Source organism: Stegostoma tigrinum, chromosome 30 (genome assembly GCF_030684315.1).
Source record: "Stegostoma tigrinum isolate sSteTig4 chromosome 30, sSteTig4.hap1, whole genome shotgun sequence".
In the NCBI taxonomy this organism is placed as follows: domain Eukaryota; kingdom Metazoa; phylum Chordata; class Chondrichthyes; order Orectolobiformes; family Stegostomatidae; genus Stegostoma; species Stegostoma tigrinum.
The window spans coordinates 22,425,609-22,445,699 of record NC_081383.1 but is presented as its reverse complement, the minus strand read 5'-3'; the positions used below and the strand labels follow the sequence as shown (position 1 = coordinate 22,445,699).

Genomic DNA, 20,091 nt, shown 5'->3' with positions numbered 1-20,091 from the left:
GAGAAAAGCAGGGAATTATAAGTAAGGATCCTAGTGCAGGCAGCAGTAATTATATCTACATGCAGCACACATGCAAGAGAAAAACTAAAATGAAACTTCCTAAAAAAGGTAAGCTTAAGGCAGCATTTTAGGCAGCTGTTAAAAACATCAAGGTTGAAAACTGATCATGAGTAGAAAGTACAGAAACAAGAAAAGATATAGTGAGGGAATTAAAATTACAACACACTGCTCTCCTCAAGAAACATTGTTAAAGCTTACACAAATGTACAGAACAACTGTGACTTCTGAACTTTTTATGTCCTTGAACTCTTTTTTTTGAGTTACTGTGCACATTGGCATGGATTCTTTCGAGCCAGATTTTTACCCACTGAAAATCTATTCATTTACCCAGAGTTAAAAATAGACCCTCTACTTTCTGCTATTCGGCTTATTCCATGGTGGGACAAGTGCCTTGATGTCAATGATAGTTCCCTCCTAAGACTCACTTCCTCTGAAAGAAACTCAGATCTTAGAGCTGTGTATCCAGCCTATTCTATGTTCTATATCACTGCAATGTAAGCCATACTGACACAAAACCCCTCAAGACTCAGATATTGCATATCATCTCACTTAAACATGAAGTCATGATCCCCTATTACAATGGTCATAGATAACGATCATTGTTGATGGAGTAACTGACAGAACTTTGAACAAACCTCCAATTAGCTCAAGCTCTTTGTACAGACTTCTGTTTTCTTCAGGATGTGAGGTTTTACCATCTTGACTTGAATCACCATTAGAAAGGAGATTTGAAACTCAAGTCTCTTAATGGAAATCAACAAGTTAGAGCTTTGAAGGCACAAAAAAAGACATCTGTTAAAAAAAGGTGGCATCTGTTTCTCCCTGAGTTTCATAGAAACACTACAGTGTGGAAGCAGGCTATTCAGCCCATCAAGTCCACACCAACCGTGCCGAGAGCATCCCACCCAGACCTACACCACCACCACGACACTGCCCCAAACCTTATCCCTGTAACTCAGCATTTCCTATGGCTAATCCACCTAACCACACATCCCTGGATACTATGGGCAATTTAGCTTGGCCAATTCATCTAGCCTGCACATCTTTGGACTAGGGATGGAAACCCACACAGACACTGGGAAATGTGTAAACTCCATACTGACAATTTCCCAAAGCTGGAAGTAAATTGAAATCCCTGGTGCTATGAGACTGCAGTGCTAATCACTAAGCCACGATGCCACCCGGATTTCTTGAAAATCATCAAGAGGAGAAAGAGAAAGAACTGTCAGGTTTTTTGTCAAGTGATAATCACTGGCCCTATCCTAAATCATTCAGTTTCAAATACAACACTGACGAAGGTCATCAGGAAAAGATGACTTTAAGAGAAGGTCATTTATTTTATAAACCAACACAATAGTGTTTGATTTAACAATTGTCTGAAATGACACATTGGCTGTAAATGCTATTTAACCACAGCAACATTGATTGAATAATGGAGTAAACCTTTCATGGATTTTTGTCGTACTTAGTCATGGATTTCCATTTTTTCCTTAGAGTTGCAAGTCACTCATCCTTCTGCTTATCTGCATGTCCTGCCAAGTATTCAGATACGTTGTGTATTTATGTGATGGAAAAGGAATTTCTCTGACTTGTTATCACACAGATTTTAGGCACGTCAACCATCATATTGGTATCATCGATCTTGTCTTCCTTTATAGCCAGTTCTGTTTCTTCTATCTGGTCAACTATTTCTTCATCTGTAATTTCATAATGCCAATCATCTTGATCAGGATTTGGTCCAAGGAGCCAATCTGTTGACACAAAGGTAGATTTAAAACTAAATAGCTACTTTTGTGTTACTTATTTATGTGGTGGGAGATGAACAGCTATTACATGGATTTAAGCCAGATGGTGAAATACACAATATTTTTTGATAATAGGTTCATTTATAGAATGTAGCCTGACTGATTACTGCCTCCTATGAATTCCGCAAGTGTCCCAGATAATCCTCTTGAAACATATTTTAAATTAACATTTTCAAATGTAAAATGACGTAACTCCAGGACAGATGGAACTTAAACTTAGATTTTCTGGTCCAGAGATAGGGACATTTGTTTTGTGAAGGGAAGGTTGTGCCTCACAAACCTTATTGAGTTCTTTGAGCAGGTGACCAACAGGTAGATGAGAATAAATCGGTTGATGTGGTGTATATGGATTTCAGCAAGGTGTTCGATAAGGTTCCCCGCAGTAGGCTATTGTACAAAATGCGGAGGAATGGAATTGTGGGAGATATAGCAGTTTGGATCGGAAATTGACTTGCTGAAAGAAGACAGAGGGTGGTATTTGATGGGAAATGTTCATCCTGGAGACCAGTTACTAGTGGTGTACTGCAAGGGTTGATGTTGGGTCCACTGCTGTTTGTCATTTTTATAAAGGGCATAGAAGGATGGGTTAGTAAATTTGCAGATGACACGAAAGTCGGTGGAATTGTGGATAGTGACAAAGGATGCTGTAGGTTGCAGAGAGACATAGATAAGCTGCAGACCTGGGCTGAGAGGTGGCAAATGAACTTTAATTCAAACAAGTGTGAGGGTGATGCACTTTGGTAGGAGTAACTGGAAGGCAAAGTACTGGGCTAATGGTAAGATTCTTTGTAGTGTAGATGAGCAGAGAGATCTCGGTGTCCATGTACACAGATCCTTGAAAGTTGCCACCCAGGTTGACAGGGCTGTTAAGAAGGCATACAGTGTTTTAGCTTTTATTAATAGAGGGATCGAGTTCTGGAACCAAGAGGTTATGCTGCAGCTGTACAAAACCCTGGTGTGGCCACACTTGTAGTATTGTGTACAGTTCTGGTCAACGCATTATAAGAAGGATGTGGAAGCTTTGGAAAGGGTGCAGAGGAGATTTACTAGGATGTTGCCCGCTATGGAGGGAAGGTCCTATGAGGAAAGGCTGAGGGACTTGAGGCTGTTTTCATTGGAGAGAAGAAGGTTGAGAGGTGACTTAATTGAAACATATAAAATAATCAGAGGGTTAGATAGGGTGGATAGGGAGAGCCTTTTTCCCAGGATGGTGACGGCGAGCACGAGGGGCATAGCTTTAAATTGAGGGGTGAAAGATATAGGACAGATGTCAGAGGTGGTTTCTTTAATCAGAGAGTAGTAAGGGAATGGAACGCTTTGCCTGCAACGGTAGTAGATTCGCCAACTTTAGGTACAGTTAAGTCGTCATTGGATAAGCACATGGACGTCCATGGAATAGCTTGAGATCGGTATGACAGGTCGGCACAACATCGAGGGCCGAAGGGCCTGTACTGTGCTGTAATGTTCTATGTTCTATATTACCATTGCAATTGCAGTCCTTGATCAAACAACACTTTTATTATCTTGGATTCTCCAGCATCTGCAGTTCCCATCATCACTGAAACAACACCCATTGCCTGTTTATCACAATAGCATTACCAATAAACAATTGTTATAAAGATGTGTTATATCAAATAATGTTAAGTTCATCAACCGGTTTCCTATGTGAAACTTTTATACATTGACATTGTGGGCTCAAACGTTGCCTGCCAGACCATTTTGCGACTTCAAGCTTCTGGACGTCTTAAGGTGAATTACAAATGGATATACTGTACTTTAAAGGTTCTGTGGACTTGCACACTTACAAATATCAAGAGTTAATTTCAAAAACAATGAACTCTGATATTGACTCAATGCTTATCAGGCATGGGATAAATTAAAATGACACCTTGAGTGTAAGAGAATGCAACTCGATCATGTTACAAAATGTTTCAGTTCAGGTGTGGGGGAGAAACTAATTGCTTGACAGAATTATCATGATGCCTAACTTGGGATGAAGACTTTGCACTTTGAGTGCCAGTCACCTGCCAGCAGCCACCTTTAGTGCAATATTGTAAAAAACAGGGCAAACCGCTTGCTCACCAGAATGTTATAAAAGTAATATGGAAAAGTGTCTCTTCTCTCTATTTCTGTCTCTGATGGCCCTACAACATCCTCCACACACTCCCTCTTCAATACACCCCAAGTCCGATTCCAAATCCAACAGCTAGGCTTTGAGTTTGTTGAGCCTTGACCTGTACCTCCATTTCTTTACTCCAAGAAATACTTTCAAAAGACAAGCCTCTGAATTTCTACAGGCAATATCTCCAGAGGAATGTCGGATCAATGAAGAGCCAAAAGCCTGAACAATTTATCAATCTGACAGAATATAAACCAGATACTGATAATTAACAGTTTTCTACTTTATGCTTTAGGGCAGAATCCTATAGAAGTCTGGTCAACATGGGCTATGGCAAAAATTTACGGCAGAAATGGATAAGAAGTCTGCAGAGGTCAAGCACAATAACTGTTAACGATTTCCCAATCACTATATTATTGTATGAGTCTTATTGAATCAACAGATTGTCCTCGATTAGACAATAAATCATAGAGCCATTTAGCCCATCCAGTTTGCTCCACCATTCAACGAGATCATGGCTGATTCGACAACATTCAACACCACTTTTCTGCCTTTTCCCCACAAGCCTTAACTCCCTTACTGATTAAAAAATATCTGCATTAGCCTTAAATATACTGAACAACACAGCCTTGATAGACTATTACAGTAAAGCATTCCATAGGTTGATTACCCTCTGGGAGAATAAATTCCTCTTAATTTCTGTCTCAGATGTGTGAGTGACCCCTTGTTCTAGGATTATGCCTTGTGGTCTTTGACTCTCCCAGAACTAGATGGGGTACAGCTTTCTCCATCATTGGATTGGAATGATCAAGAGAATTTTGGGAAATTGCCTTTTGTATTGCTACTTTAAATAAGTCATTTAGGCCAGCATTTATTACCCATTCCGAATTTCCCAAAAGGCGGTTAGGAGTCAAGCACATTGTTGTGGAGTTGGAGTCACATGTCAGCCACACCAGGTAATGATGCCAGATTTCCTTCCTAGAGGACATTAATGAACCAAATGGGTTTGTACAACAAATTGGCAGTGGTTACATGGTTGCCATTCGGCTAGATTTATTCAAATTACATTGCCTTGAGTGGGATTCAAACCCAGGTCTCCTGAACATTAGCCCGGGATTCTGAATTACTCATCCAGTGACATTACCACTACACTACCACCTCCAAGTCTATACTCGGATTGTTGACATTCCCAATTATCACTGTTGCATAGTGCTTGCATTTCTCCATACTTTGGCTGTAAATTTGTGTTTCTGCCTCCTTTGATTTGGTGGTATATAGCAAACACACTAAACATAACCTGTCTATTGTTCTTTAATTTGGACGAACTAGTTATTGCCCCAACCCCTCAAGTGCATCATCTGTGCATCAAGATGCCACCCTTTTTTCCTCCTTGTTTCTTTTATAAATGCCTTATAACCTGGAATATTACATTCACAGATCTTCTTTCTTTGAGCCAGATCTCTGCTACTGCCACTATCTTAAAGCCCCACATGGTGAGTTTTGCCTCGAGCTCGCTGGATTTATTTATCGCATTCCATGGCTTTATGCAAATATGCTCCAAACTAATCTTAGAATGCTTTGCATTTGCCACTTGTCTGATACCTCCTCCTCCTGAACCATTATTTTTACTGTCTATCTGTGCACCTTGCTTTCCTCCCTAATATTTTATCCACTTGGTATACCTTCCCAAATTAGCTGAAATCCCCCTCTGCCACCTTCATCAACTCACTGTTACTTCCTTAAAGAACTCAATCAAATTTGCTAGACACAGTTTGTGTTTAACACACCTGTGCTGACTCGTGTTTTCCAAATTAAAATTAATTTCGTACCTGATTATGACTTCTGGAAGTTTTTCCACCGTTGATATTAGGTTCTAGTTATTAAGCTTATTCTCCTCCCTTTTTGTGACATTTACAACTCTCCAGTCCTTCGGCAGCACTACATATCCCAAGATAATTGAAAGATTGTGACCAGATCTCTGCTCTTCCAGCCATTCTTTCTTTCCTACAAATATCTGGTATTTTCAATTACTCATGATAAATTGAAAATGACATTTTGAAGAACATCACATAGATTCCTAAGCTGCCTCTTCATTTCACTGTTTATAATTGGAGGTAATCTTACAATGACACTTACCTGCAAAATCATGAAGCAAGTCTTTAATGAGATGTCCTACGATGGCATATGCTACGGCCACAACAATTATAGCTGCTATGAATAAATATACAACATGTTTAGGAAGATGAATGGCATCTCTTGCAGGAGGTTTATAGTCCCTGTACACAATCTCCTGTCCAGTAGACGAAGGGTGTTCTGCTGTATCTAGCATAGTAGACATATTTTTGGTGACCTATATGTGAACAAATGTTCATGTATTTTCTGTCGCTTCACCTTCCAGCTGTCTCTTGAATTACAAAAGAGGTAGCATTGTTAAATACATACACTGCAGATTAAACCCTCTGCTGCAGACGATTCTGCTCTTAGGCTTTAATAAATCATGTGCTTTATCCCCTGCTGTTCTTAATCCTTCAGTTTCCATTCCCACAATTGTATTAAACAGATTCATGGGTGAAAGCTCTTAAAGAAACTAATGAGACACTTATACTCATTTGCTAGTCATCTCTAATTAGTTTGCATAATTTGACCATAGTGCAAAATGAGAATGAGAAATGAAGTCTGTCTGCATTTGAGCTGTAATATTTTAGTCAAAGGTCATCAAGTATAATTTTGATACATTGAATGAAAGGATATAAAATTCCAGATAACTGAAAATCTGTAGCAGTAGCAAACACTAAAGACACATTCTTAAGAGGATCTGCAAGCAAAATACTTCACAGAAATTATGCGTGCAATGTATGCCATCCTGTTAAGTATTCATCTTTGTAAGCAGTCAATGAGCTATCAATGGAAACAAAAGTTAAAACTGGTGGATTTGAGTTTAAGGCACAACCAGAAGTTGAACTTATAAACTGTAAACTTTAAATCTTTTAAGATGCAAGTTCTTGTGCCTAATAAATGTCCAAACGCCATCTAAAATCTGATTACATATTCCCTAATGGTTTGAGGTTTTAAAAAAAGTGTCACAAAGGAATCCAGGTACACCTTTTTTTGGTCTGGAAGTGATATTATCTGATGGCAATCACATGACAAGCAGATCGAAAACTGACAGTGTGTACCTGGAATTGGGGGCAAAACCATGTATTTCCCACAGATCTAGATATTTCTTCATGTTGCAGCTTTCCCTATTTAAGTACGTCCTTTGTGATCCCTGTACAAGTCTATTCATTTGTTCCATTTATATTTGATTACATTTACAGAAGTGTGGTGAGACAGAATTTGACAGCAATATTAATTGCATAATGTAATCTCATGCTACAACCATGTACTGCTGCTTAAATTCCAAAATGATGGGCAACTATCATGTTAAAGTTATAGTTTGTGATTTCAATCTTCTTCTGCCCTGAAAGTTAGTCGATTGTAGCTAAGAATTGCATAGGCACTCATCTATGTGGGTCATTAAAACACTATGTACTCACTGATGCCATCAGCAACACGGTGGCTCAGTGGTGAACACTGCCGCCTCACAGTGCCAGAGACTGGGGTATGATTCCAGCTCTGGGTGACTGTATTTGTGAGGACATTCTCCCCATACTGCGTAAGTTTTTGACAGGTGCAGAGGTTTCCTCCCACAATCCAAAGATATGCAGGTTAGCTAGATTGACCATGTGAAATTGCATGATAGTGTCCAGGGATGTGCACGTTAAGTGGATTAGCCATAGTAAATGCAGAGTTACAGAGCTAGGGTACAGGGTTGGTTCAGGGTCCAGGTGGGATGCACTTCAGAGGGAAGGTGTATACTCGATGGATCAAAGATTCCATGATTCTAGGAGGTCAAAGCTGCAAAATGCACGTGTTGCAGTGGAGTTCATGGTAGTATGAGCTTGCAATGTCAAATTGGACTCATTTGGGAGCAATGAATTAACCAAAAAGGAATGCAGGGTTGGGGGGGGGGGGGAGGGGTTGTGGAGTCTTTACTTTGTAAACTGACAAACTGCAAAGAGTTTCTTCAAACAATAGTTGAGGCATTGAGTAGTTTAGTAATTAAATGCATTTAAGAGGAGGCTACATAAGCAGGAGGGAGAAAGGAATAGAAGGTCATGTTGTTGGTTTGAGAGGAAAAGAAATAGAAAATGACTCGTGAAGCATAAATGCCACACACAACAGCTGACCAGATTCAATATTGCAAATTTCATGTAATTTTAACACGAGCCTGACGTTAGAACAATTTACAAGTTCTGCCTTGCACTGACAAAGAATTGCTTTTAACTGGTACTTCTGTTATTGTAATGCTTCTTGGAGACTTTAGGACATGGAGATGGGGGGAAGCCTGTCAACTGTTACATTGACTAAGAAAGGGCAAAAATTACCTGTTGGAAAGTTTTATCAAAATAAAGCTGATACCTGGAAGAATTGTTAATTTTATAACGTTTAGAATATAATAGTCGACATTTTGAACACTGCATCAAGTGAATGGTGGTCAAAAATCAGTTGATCCAAAGAACAGAACTGACTCTCAAAGGCAAAATTACAGCCAATATGGTTCAGTGTATGCATTAACTTACTTACCATCAAAGTTAAGACACATATGTATGATGGAAAGCTTAAGATTTATAATGATTATTATAAATACACAAAAGGGAAAATAATAAAAACATTGAGGTCAAAGATGTTACAATGTAGGTGAGAAAACAGCATGTAGTTTGTTACTGCTACTGTAAATGGAGACTAGTAAATCTTCCACAATGCTAATTTACCAGATTTTAAAACTCAGATATACTGCTTTGAAATCGAGCAGAATCAAACTGAAGGAATCACAGTAGGCCCACAAAAGGAGAATGCCAATAGTGTAGAATGGAATATGAACACACTTTGAAATGAAGTACATTGTTTTTAAATAGTGTTTTGTGGAGAATACTGCACTGCTACTGTAAAGCCATGTAAATATAACTGCAGTTAATCTCATTAGTTATAAACAACAATCCAAAACTCGTAAAGCAAGTTTATTTCCTCTTAGTCAAGGGTGGGTGAGAAATATGATTCAATGTTGTCACAGATTTTTCTTGAGAGCAGTATAACTTTTATGGTAATGTTATCAGACAAAAGACATGGAATAACATTAATGAGAAAGGAGATTTCTACAGTAGCTTTGAAAATACAAATTTAAATCTGAAATGAAAAAAAAGTCAGGCTGAGGAAGAAGGAAAACTGAAATGATTGCCAAAAAGAAAGAAATATTTGCTATTAAATAATGTCATGACCAGGTGAGGAGGGAAAATTGGTCACTCTTTTCAATTTCTGTTCGGGTTCAACGTGTTTATTTGAAAACACAAGCTTTCAGAGCCTCTCCCATTCAGGTGGAACTATGGGGTGAATTTGTATTTGCAGATTCATGCTATTTTGTTCAAAAAGCATACAAATATATAGATAAAATGGTGTAGAGCTGGATGAATGCAGCAGGCCAAGCTGCAGAGCAGCAAGAAAGCTGACGTTTTGCGTTGAGACCCTTCTTCAGAAAATTTTGAATGGTCTCGACCCGAAACGTCAGCTTTCCTGCTCCTCTGACGCTGCTTGGCCTGCTGTGTTCATCCACCTCCACATCTTTGTTATCTCAGATTCTCCAGCATCTGCAGTTCCTGCTATCTCTGTAGTAATATATAGTCAAGTCAATGTGGTGTTTTATAAATTCCTAATTTAGAAACAAAACCCATTTAACACCAAACCAAAACAGATTCCATAGCCTCATACCTAACATGCATTGTCTGACCTAAAACGTCACCTCTTCTTTACGCTAAGAAAACTTTAATTCTCTCTCGATAGTGACTTCAAAGGGCATTCAAGAACTTGCATATACATACTAATCAATTAAAACCTTCTAATTGATTAAAGATTTAACAGCATCTCAGGTTTGTTTGATTAATCCTGATCAGTGGTGTCACTCTTTGATCTTTTACTCATAAATTGTGGCTGATATGACTTCTCTAACACCTGAATGAGAAAGGCTCTGAAAGCAAGTGTTTCCTGGTGTTATGATTTGTGACCTTATCCACCCCAGTCCAACACCAGCACCTCCACGTCATGACTCCCATTCAACTGGGCCCCATTTAGGAGTACCGTGAACAAATCGGTGCACTACACCTTCAAATGGATGTATGCGCCTCAGAAGTAGTACAGCACAAGTTTACAAGAATGATATGTGGACTTCAGGGTATAGTCATACTTTGCTAGAATTTAAAAGGTTAAAAGGAGTGATCTGATCAGTCTTCAAGATATTAACACAAAAAGTCAGGATAGATAAACTATGGGAAGGATCCTTTTTTTTTTCCTAGTCACTGCTCTGCTACCCCAAGTAACTGCTTATGTAAGTCCAATCTTATATCCCTGAAATCTTCTCATCGTTAGCCAGCTTTAAAAACAGGAAACAAGGCTTTCATCTCCCAAATGTGAACATACATGAATTAAACAGAATGCTTCTTGCTGACTTGATTGGCTGGATTCACCACCTTTGGAATGAAGTGGTATGAATAATACAGACAGGTTTCACATATCTACAAATTTCAAAGTTTGCCTCAAATTGGCTGTCAGCATTAATGTGTTTTTAAAATGAAGGAACTTTAATCTATAAAGCTTCAGGTATTGAAATCAGATGAAGTTCAATATCATTTATAGGCCAGTTTATCATCATGACAATAGCTATTGAAACAGTAAAACATGAACTTTTCTTTCAAAAACAGCACCTTAATTAAATAAGCATGTTTTACACATCTAGTCCCTCTTTAATGCTCTAATTATAGCACAATGAAAAGGTTGTTGGATTTTTTTGAAGCCCAACAAAACCCATCCCAAAGAAACATTTGATGCATAAAAATTGGACGACAAATTCTACTTCCATCATAGACCAATTTAGCAGATATTGATCTTATTAGAAGCCTCTGGCACAGGTGTGGCTTAAGTTCAGGTCTCTAAGGTAGGGATACAACCACTGCGCCACAATTGCGCCTCATTTTTGCCAATATGCACTATTGGACTCTGATCGTCTGAATATATTGGGTCAAGCCCAAAGCAACTGAAGCACGGGAAGCATTGTTTTTACTGTAACCAGGACTGTCAGTAGTACCTCAACAGCTCCAGCACAGAGGAAGCCATTTGACATGGCATCTATACCAACTCACAAGAGCAATTCACCTCTAAAATATTAGCATCTCATTGTACTATGTGGACTGTCAACTCTGCATACTGTTAATTGTTAGTTATATGTCAAAGCTCTGGCCACGTATTAACATACAAGCAAGTTCAATTTTAAACATTTAAAAAAGTCAAGATAAAAACACCACATTAACAAAATAAACCAGTGACTTTGTAAATTTCTTTGGTGAGAATAGTTTACATTTAACAAGCCTAACCATTGCTGTATCTAACTGTCAACATCATATAACTTATTGTCAATCCAGATGTCTAAAGGAACTACTAAGTTTGAGACAAAAGAAAAATACCATAAAATGTTTGAGATCTGAAAGAAACAGAAATCCTAAAAAGTTGATCAGCAAATGCTGTCTGACCTGAATATTTTCAGCATTGAAGATTTTAAACCCCTTTTAAAAGATTTTTAAACTGATGTAAGGGTCATGTTTCTACCAGACTTGTCATATGTGATTTGCTGTTCACCTAGTGACTTTCACAATATTGCTGTTGTGAGAGGATTTGACTTCCAAAATAGTCTGAAGCTAGGAGGTAATAACAAATTAAATCCATGGTATGTGTTTTAGGAGACTAAACTTAAACCAAGTACAAGGATTTTTGTTTAATATTAATTAATAAGTACAAAATAAATAAAGCATGATGTATTTCATTACATATTCTACATTATTTGGAATCAAACAACAGGGAAGAATGGTATCAGAAAATGCACAAATTCAGCACAAAAGAAAATTACAATATATGTGAATAGTGCACTCAACATCAAGTTCTGATCATTTTTCAATAATTTAAGAAATTCCATTAAGGCAATGTTCCATTCCCAAGCTCAGTTTTTTGCAATTTAATCAGTGTGTCTGCATACTGAAACTCTGGACTGTTTTCGTACTCAAGCATGTCCAGTGCTACCTCACAACTCTCCTTCACAACACGTTCTCCATCATGTAGGTATTCTTTCAATACTTCCAGACAAGGCTCTTTGGCAATTGATCCTAAAGCTTCAGCACACTCATGACGGACCATGGGATTTTCATCCATTTTCTTCAATGCTGTTATAAGTTGTGGAATACTAGCATCATGTTGCATTTGGCCGAAGACATAGCCAATTTCGTGACGAAACAGGGCACTTCCACATTGCAAACCTGAGGGAAACACACAAAATCAAAGACCTGAAAGTCAAGACTGGAAGTTTATTAATAATGCCGATTAAATCATAAGCCTATTTCCTGATATATAATAATGTTAGTATAGAACTCAAGCATGGTTTGAAAAAGAGCATTGAAGAAGTTTTTGTCCCACACGAGGACAATTCACAAGAATATACTTGAATTTATAAACCAATATTAACACTGCAGAAGAGGAGACTGCTGATCAGTTGGCAAATGAAAAAAACCAGACTGGTAGAGGTGTTACCATAGAGAATTCTTTCATTAATACTGATTGACAGTTAACATTTAGGGGTTGGTTTAAAACTTTTAACCACGCTAGATGACTCCCATTGGTCAGGGCAGTGGCCTAAAGAATAAAGCAAATAGCTGTCATCTACTTTGTTGACCTGAAACAGGCATATCGTGATCATGCGTTTTTGATTTCAGTCTGCAAGAAGGAAGTGTGTTCTGGGTACTAATATATGCAGCTTCCAGTATATGGAAGTGCAAGTTCAAGGGCCCTTCCATTGGTACTCCCATCACTGAATCCCCCACAAACATCATGGGAATTTACCAGAAATTGAATCAGATACGTGATATAAATATTATCGTTACAAGAGAATTTAACAGGCAAGAAATCCTCTGGGTAATTCACGCCAGTGCCTGTCCACCACTGAAGCAGCTGGACATTACCCAGGGCCGTATTTAACCTTCTCAACATTCACTCCCTTCAGTACCAAAAGAACAATGGGAGCACTGTACTTCTACAAGATATATTGCAGCAACTAATCCAGACTCCTGTGACACTGCCTTAATTCACAACCATTAATATCTAGAAGGATATGGACAGCAGATTGTTAGGAGTACCATCACCTTCAAAGTCCTTGCAAGTCAAATCCCATCCTGTCTTGGGAACTACGCTGCTCTTCCTTCGGTGTCAGTGACTCAAAATCCTGGAACTCCCTTTTCAACAGCACTGTGGAGTACATACAAACCAAGGCCCACAGTACTTCAAAGTAGTGGCTCAACACCATGTTAAAGGGTGGGCAATGAATTCTCTATCCTAGACAGCATTAGCTACATCTCATGAATGATGAAGAAAGAAAGAAACTTGAACCTGCAACAACACAATTTAACAACTCAAAAATGTAATTTTACTCTGATGTGCCTACCTCAAATTCCACAGTAATCAATAGTCTAACTCAAATCTCAACAAAATACATACCATCTCCTAATGCCAAGACTGCTTCTTGACTTCCAATATTCCGCAGGGCGAACATCGCTCTGTATCTATCGAATAAGGGCAAGGATTCATCTAGGAGTGTTTCTCTTAATTTCTTAATATCTTTCTCCAGAGCTGGGGGAGCAGGATCAATTGAACAGTATTGGCTTTCATTCTGGTCTTTGTTGTCCCGAAGCCATTCAATTCGTTTAACTGCCAGCTGGCAAGTTTCAGCAACCTAAGTGTTTTAATACAAATGAGCCATTAAAATGACGCATAGGGAAGCCACCTAAACAAAAGAGGTAATAAAATGGATCAAAAACCAGTGTCCCCAAAAATCCTACTTAAATTGCTATTGTTCTTGGCTCCAACATCTCATGAATCATTGGGTATATTATTGCTCTAGCAGCAGTTTTCTGCACTGGGTAGTTCAACAGCCCCAATACTTAACTGTTATGAGAGAGCCAATGATTTTGTAGTTGCTTATTCCAAAAATAAAAAACTGTTTTAAACAGTTATTTGACAGAAAAGAATTAATATACATTTACACAGGCATACTCCTGCACTCTGTACCCTTGCACATACACAAACTCATTTATTTCTTTCACTATGGCTTCAGACTCCAACATCATAAGGCCCAAATTGAATGTTACCTGAAGATTGAACACTCAGGATCTCAACAACTGAATTCAATGCAGTTGACACTATAGATGTTAACTGGTCTAATGAAATCTCATCTTAACTATCAGTTTTCAACCTGTTTTATTCTTATGAATCTAAACTACAGCTTTCCCATTGTGAAAACTGTTGTCATTTTGTTTCTTGTATTTTCAGTTGTGAACTAAGATTGCAAGAAGGACTGTTTTAAGTCTATGGTTAAAAGTACAGCAATTTTTATAAGTTACTGAAGCTCTGTAGTGTTTACACTGTTGGTTTGTTCAAGCAACAAGTGAGTGATGTTTGAGAGCCTAGCACTGAAGATTGTGTGTACACAATTGCCATTTAACCAGCTACAGGTTTGATTGGTTCCTTCAAATCATGACCAGTTGTGAACACCAAAGGTCATCAACTTGACAACATTGGATTCTTATCTGAACAGCTTGTGGGTGTGAAGGATACAGCAAGTAGTCTTCAGACCACTGGAAGGTCAGATAGTGTGTGCATGTGTGTCTGTGTCTCTCTCTCAAAAAAAATGCCTAAAGCTGCAGTAAGCTGTTGCCTTTAACCTGTAACTAACAGACTTTGTAATTAGTGTAACCAATCAGCCTGTGTCTTGTGATGTCATAAAAGAATCTGGAGAAATCAGAAATAGAAAGTCGTAATATGCCAAGAGTATACTTCAACAAATCCTGTGAATTGGTGCTATTGAAATGTTTCTCCCAGTTTATTTCCCTCCATTCACAATTTTTTTTGGGTGGTCTATATGAACTTATGCAGTGGTTTTAAGAGGGGGTAAACATTTGATTAATACAGCCACACATTGAAATTTCATATCTTTGCCTGAAATTAGAATTTACTTATTTTTAAGTAATCAACCCACCCAGACCCACCCCTGTAAACCTGCATTTCCCATGACTAAAATCAACCCAGCCTGCACACTGATCAATTTAGTATGGCAAATCCATCTAACCTGCACAATGTATTGGAATAAGAGACGAAAACAGATGGAACCTGGTCAGTGTTTTCTGCTAGAGAGAGAGTAGGAAATGCAGATGCTGGAGAATCTGAGATAACAAGTGTAGAGCTGGATGAACACAACAGGCCAAGTAGCAGAGAAGCAGGAAAGCTCACGTTTCAGGGCTAGACCCTTTACTGAAAAAGGATCTAAACCCGAAACGTGAGCTTTCCTGCTCAGCCTGCTGTGTTCATCCAGCTCTACACCTTGTTATCTCAGTGTTTTCTGTTAGTTTGATTTCAAACAAACAAATCAAGGACTTTGCTTGTTTTGATTTAAGCCTCAAATTATGTGGTGAACCGAGGAGTAACAAGAATTGACAGTCAACACACTTTCCCCCAGAGGATCATAACACCATTAACCTTTTCAATATATGATGCTATGGCTTTAAAAAGGTGCAGTTTATCCGTTTTTTTAAAGTGAGGAAGAAAGGTTGAGACAGAGGTCACAAGTAGTTTGCTTCAAAATAATAAAGCAAATAGCATGAGGCCTTGGGGTTTTTGTGAAAGGAGTTGGAACAATAGAAGTTGCCTGAATGAGTGAGGTCAAGCTCCCATAGAAAATGGATTTTAGTTTTAACTTTCAACAACTATGGGGATTGTGAAAACTGCTACATCTCAATCATAGAATTGAATCCTGTGTGAAAGCAGGGCATTCAGCCCATCCAGCCCACACCAACCCTTCAAACAGCATCTCACCCAGGCCCACTCACCCCTGTAAACCTGCATTTCCCATGGCTAATTGGCCTAGCCTGCACATCCCTGGACACTGATCAATTCAGTATGGCAAATCCACCTAACCAGCACATCTTTGGAATAAGAGATGAAACCACAGCACCCAGCAGAAACCCACGTACACATGAGGAGAACATGCAAACTCCACACAGTCACCAGTGGCTGAAATTGAATGCTGGTATCTGGTGCTGAGGCAATAGTGATAACATTGAGCCAATCCTTGCTCTTCACTACTCAGCAAAGCTTAGGTTCTCTGCCTGCTGCTAGAATTGCATGAGAGAGTCTATGTTATCATATTTGCCTTTGCCAAAGGTGTGCTTCTAGGATGTTACAATATCAGAACAGTTAATGAGCAGTTTATTACTTTAAGTATTTTGATAGTGTTACAGTTATGCCAATTCTTTTACTTTTATTTTGTCTGTATTTTAACTATAATGTATGAATAAAGTGAGTTTTGCTTCAAGCTTTGTAGCTTCACTAACTAAATTGCATCCAGAATGCAACAGTTGGCACTTGCCTTCAAAGTAAGTAAAAGCCTCTACCCTAGCCATCTCCTTGTCTCGTTTGGAGGGGATTTGGTCTGGTCCGTGACAACCAAAGTAGGTTTAGTAATCCAACTACAATCTGACCAATGCTGTATAAAACAACTTCACCTCTTTGCTTTCATATTTAAAACTCAATTACCCAAGTCTTGTGGAGTTGAGCACAAACGTCATTTGCTTACTGTTTGATGTGAAAGAACTTCTTGAAATCTTCCAATGAGGACCTATTTAGAAGGCCACATTACTTTTTAAAGGAACATACTGCAATTGTCTTAGATCAATAAAACTAAAGCTTCCATATTAATAACTTGCTGAAATTCTGGAGATGCAAATGCATTTGATATTTAGACGATATGCAAAGACAAAAAAAACTGAATTACATCAATATTTCTGTGGAAACTGAAATCTGTGCATTGCACAGAAGTAATCCAAAAATTAGGCTCCATATCTCCTATTACACTGCAGTTATCAGATAGCATTTTGAAGACAGAATGGGGGCTTAAATTTCTTACTAGTCTGAAGCCAACTGCCAAGTGCCCTTTGTTACACTGGCTCATCCAGTCTGAAACCCATAGAAAATTTATTTGGAAACTATGCACTGCTGTAACCTGAAGACAGATACAGGAGTCAATAACTTCCAGTCATGATCCCAAACAAAGGAAAGCTGTTAAACTAGCTTTGCTGAGCAGATCTTTGTGATGCTCTGAAGCCTCTGGAACACCTCAGTAGAAATGTTCAAGCAAAGTACTAGTTTTTGAGGAGGGTGATAAATAGAGAAGTCAGGAGGGTATTTTGGCTAAAGACTGCTTAATTCCAATTTAATATTTTCATTATAACAGCTCTGAAGCAATGAATTAATATATTTTAATATTAAACCGTTGGTTTCTCCTTCTCTCTAGATTTCCAACTTCTAACAAGTTAGACATTCATCTAATTATTCCTCCTCTCATAATTCTGTTTTTATTATTGAAAGGCTTCCATTTGCCTTCAATGGCATTCCATTCAAAACTTACGATAAATCCTGGACTTGAATTGCTTTTTGTTAGCATTTTCCAACATTTGCGGATCAGAGGTGACTGCCCTTTCAAAGCTTAAGAGCTGGAAACTTATTGGGGAAAATACCAGAAGTGTTCTACCCCTTTAGGATTATTGGGTCTGTTCCCAGAAGTTAACTGGGCTACTGGCTGGTCCAGTTCCAAAAATTTTAAGAACAGTGGTTTGCAGTTTTAGTAGAGAACTAAGTGATCCACAGGTCCAGTAAATACTCCGACCTCAAACCCATGTCACATCAATAAAGGTCTTTATTCCATGTACCCTCTGCCACAAGTGAGTAAAGGCTTAAAATGGGAGCAAAGAACAACACATCAGGAAATTTATTATTTAACTAAGATCTTGAAGTGAGTTTGGAAATCCAGTAAAGGTGATGGAAAATAAGCATAACTTGCATTTATATATAGTGTTAAAATAAAACATTCCAAAATACTCTAAACACAAAGACTGTAAATTTGACAGAGCCACACAATGAGACATTAGGATAGATGAGCAAAAGCAAAGAACCTTTTAAAGGGAGAACTGACAGGTATAAAAAAGGAACAGTTTGAGTTTTACACCTTAGCAGTTGGAGACCAGGAGGGGACATAGAAAGTTTTACTTCACTTAACAGGAGCCAATTTTTCCATTTCTATTAGCTACTTATTGGAAACACTTTCTCTCTCAGTTGATGCCTGAACTAAGCTTAACAATTGGAAAACTACTGAGGAAAAGCCAATTCTTCTACCACTTTAATATGACAGCTTCTGTCCCTGGAAATTAACTAAGTTATTGGCTGGTCTGGTTCTAAATTCTAATAAGTGTCAGGTAGATCATTGCCAGTTTTTTTTAATTAAAAAAGGTTGATGGGGATACAGAACTTAGTGCAAATTAGGCCACAGTCAGTTTTGGACAGCATCAAGCTTAGGGAGATTAGAACACAAAGTTAAAACAAGTGTAAGTTGAAGTAGTCAAGTCAGGAAGCAAGGGCAAGGATGCAGTTTCAGCAAATAAGCAGAGATAGGGATGCTGTTGAGTAACAATACAGGAGGAAATAGCTTGAGAGATGATAGCAATGTGAAGATCATTTTAACTAAATCACAAATGAAATGAATATATCCTTACTTCTATTACTGGATCATGTGAGTAATACCTCAATGTTTCAAGGACCTCTGGGTTTCCTATAGCTCCCAATGCTTCACCTGAAATAAGAATATAAAATGCAATTAAATGGTTCTAACAGTTGCAGCAGCTCAAATAGCTGAATGACTGCAGGCATCATTATAGCCAAAAGGATAGAGATCTACATGAAGTCCTATTTGCTGCAATTTCCTGCAGGGTACATTTTTCATTGTTGCCTGTGTTAGGGAATGATTCACAACTTTACATTATACTAAGCGTGCATAAATGTCAAGCTACTTTACAATGTTCAACTACCAAAAGGAGGATTTATAAATCAGAACAACGAGGTTGTGCTTAGAAAGTTGTTTAACAAAGCATATCATATTGTTTATGTGGAGATGGGAAACAAAATACTGCAGGCTGGAGAATTGAAAGAGACAAAAAGTACTGGAGAAACTCGGAAGGTGCAGCAACATCAGTGAATAGCAAAAAAGTGAGAGTTAATATTTCAAGTATAAATATTCTTTATAGAAACTTTCTGCTTGCATTAGTTACTTAACGGCAACGCTGTTTCTCTCAGAAAACGCCTGAGTTAACTTTAATAATTGGAACAGTACTGGGGGAAAAAAGACCATGTCTTCTACCCCTTTAATTAACTAGCCTTGTTCCAAATTCTAACAAATGTCATCTCCATCACTGCCAGCACTTCCAACATTTCCAGTAATTACCATATTTAGGTTTGATATTAGACTCGTGCAGACAGGCTTAAAATGGTCTATTTCGAGCCTTCCAGCGTTTTTAAGGTCGGTAGGCGGCCAATACGTCACCTGCTTCGTGCCTGACCATGGGCTCCTGGCTGCGGTTCTGCAGCACCCGGATCAGGATGGGGATGGCGCGCTGGTCCTGCATCTGGCCCAGACAATAGGCCAACTCGTGCTTCAGCAGCGCCGACTCGTCCCCGAAGCCCCTGGAAATCCACTCGACAGCCAGCGGGCCACCCAAGTTCCGAAGGGTAAAAAGCGCCCGGAACCGCTCCTTCAGCGGCCTCGACACATCCACCAAGATCCGTCCGATCGCTTCCACCGCCTTCCCGTCCATAGTCATCAACCGTCCGCGGCCCTTACTTCAGTTCCGACTGAACCAACACTGGCCTCCACGTGACTTCAAATCACCCAGCATCCTCTGGGGCTCATTGGGTCAATGCATGGGGGAAAAGGCGGGGGGGGTGAAGATGTTGGACGAATCCATAGTACAGGATTGATGCGTGGAACTGAAAATATTTTCTAATCAGCCTGTTCACGGACATTGCTACACACATGCAGAGCGGCAGATGGGACTTGTTCCAGGGAACTCTTAGCCCAGCAGCAGGGACACTACCACTGTA

The 20,091-nt window shown here is 38.8% G+C and overlaps 1 protein-coding gene across 1 annotated transcript; it reads right to left on the bottom strand.

Annotated features, from left to right (window-relative positions):
- Positions 1-11,827: 11,827 nt before the first annotated feature.
- On the bottom strand, positions 11,828-19,885 carry dohh (deoxyhypusine hydroxylase/monooxygenase). Its single transcript, XM_048560117.2, has 4 exons — positions 19,535-19,885; positions 18,711-18,787; positions 13,609-13,843; positions 11,828-12,377 (listed from the first exon to the last, which is right to left on the bottom strand). Exons 1-4 carry the CDS (start codon positions 19,809-19,811, stop codon positions 12,040-12,042), a joined length of 927 nt encoding a protein of 308 aa, XP_048416074.1. The 5' UTR covers positions 19,812-19,885; the 3' UTR covers positions 11,828-12,039.
- Between the last annotated feature and the right edge of the window lie 206 nt (positions 19,886-20,091).

Coding starts and splice junctions, on each gene's coding strand:
- dohh (XM_048560117.2), bottom strand. CDS start 19,811: ATGACTATGGACGGGAAGGCGGTGGAAGCGATCGGACGGATCTTGGTG. Junction 13,844..18,710: donor CACATGATCCAGTAATAGAA/GTAAGGATATAT, acceptor TAAAACACTTAG/GTTGCTGAAACTTGCCAGCT. Junction 12,378..13,608: donor AGTCTTGGCATTAGGAGATG/GTATGTATTTTG, acceptor TGTTTCCCTCAG/GTTTGCAATGTGGAAGTGCC.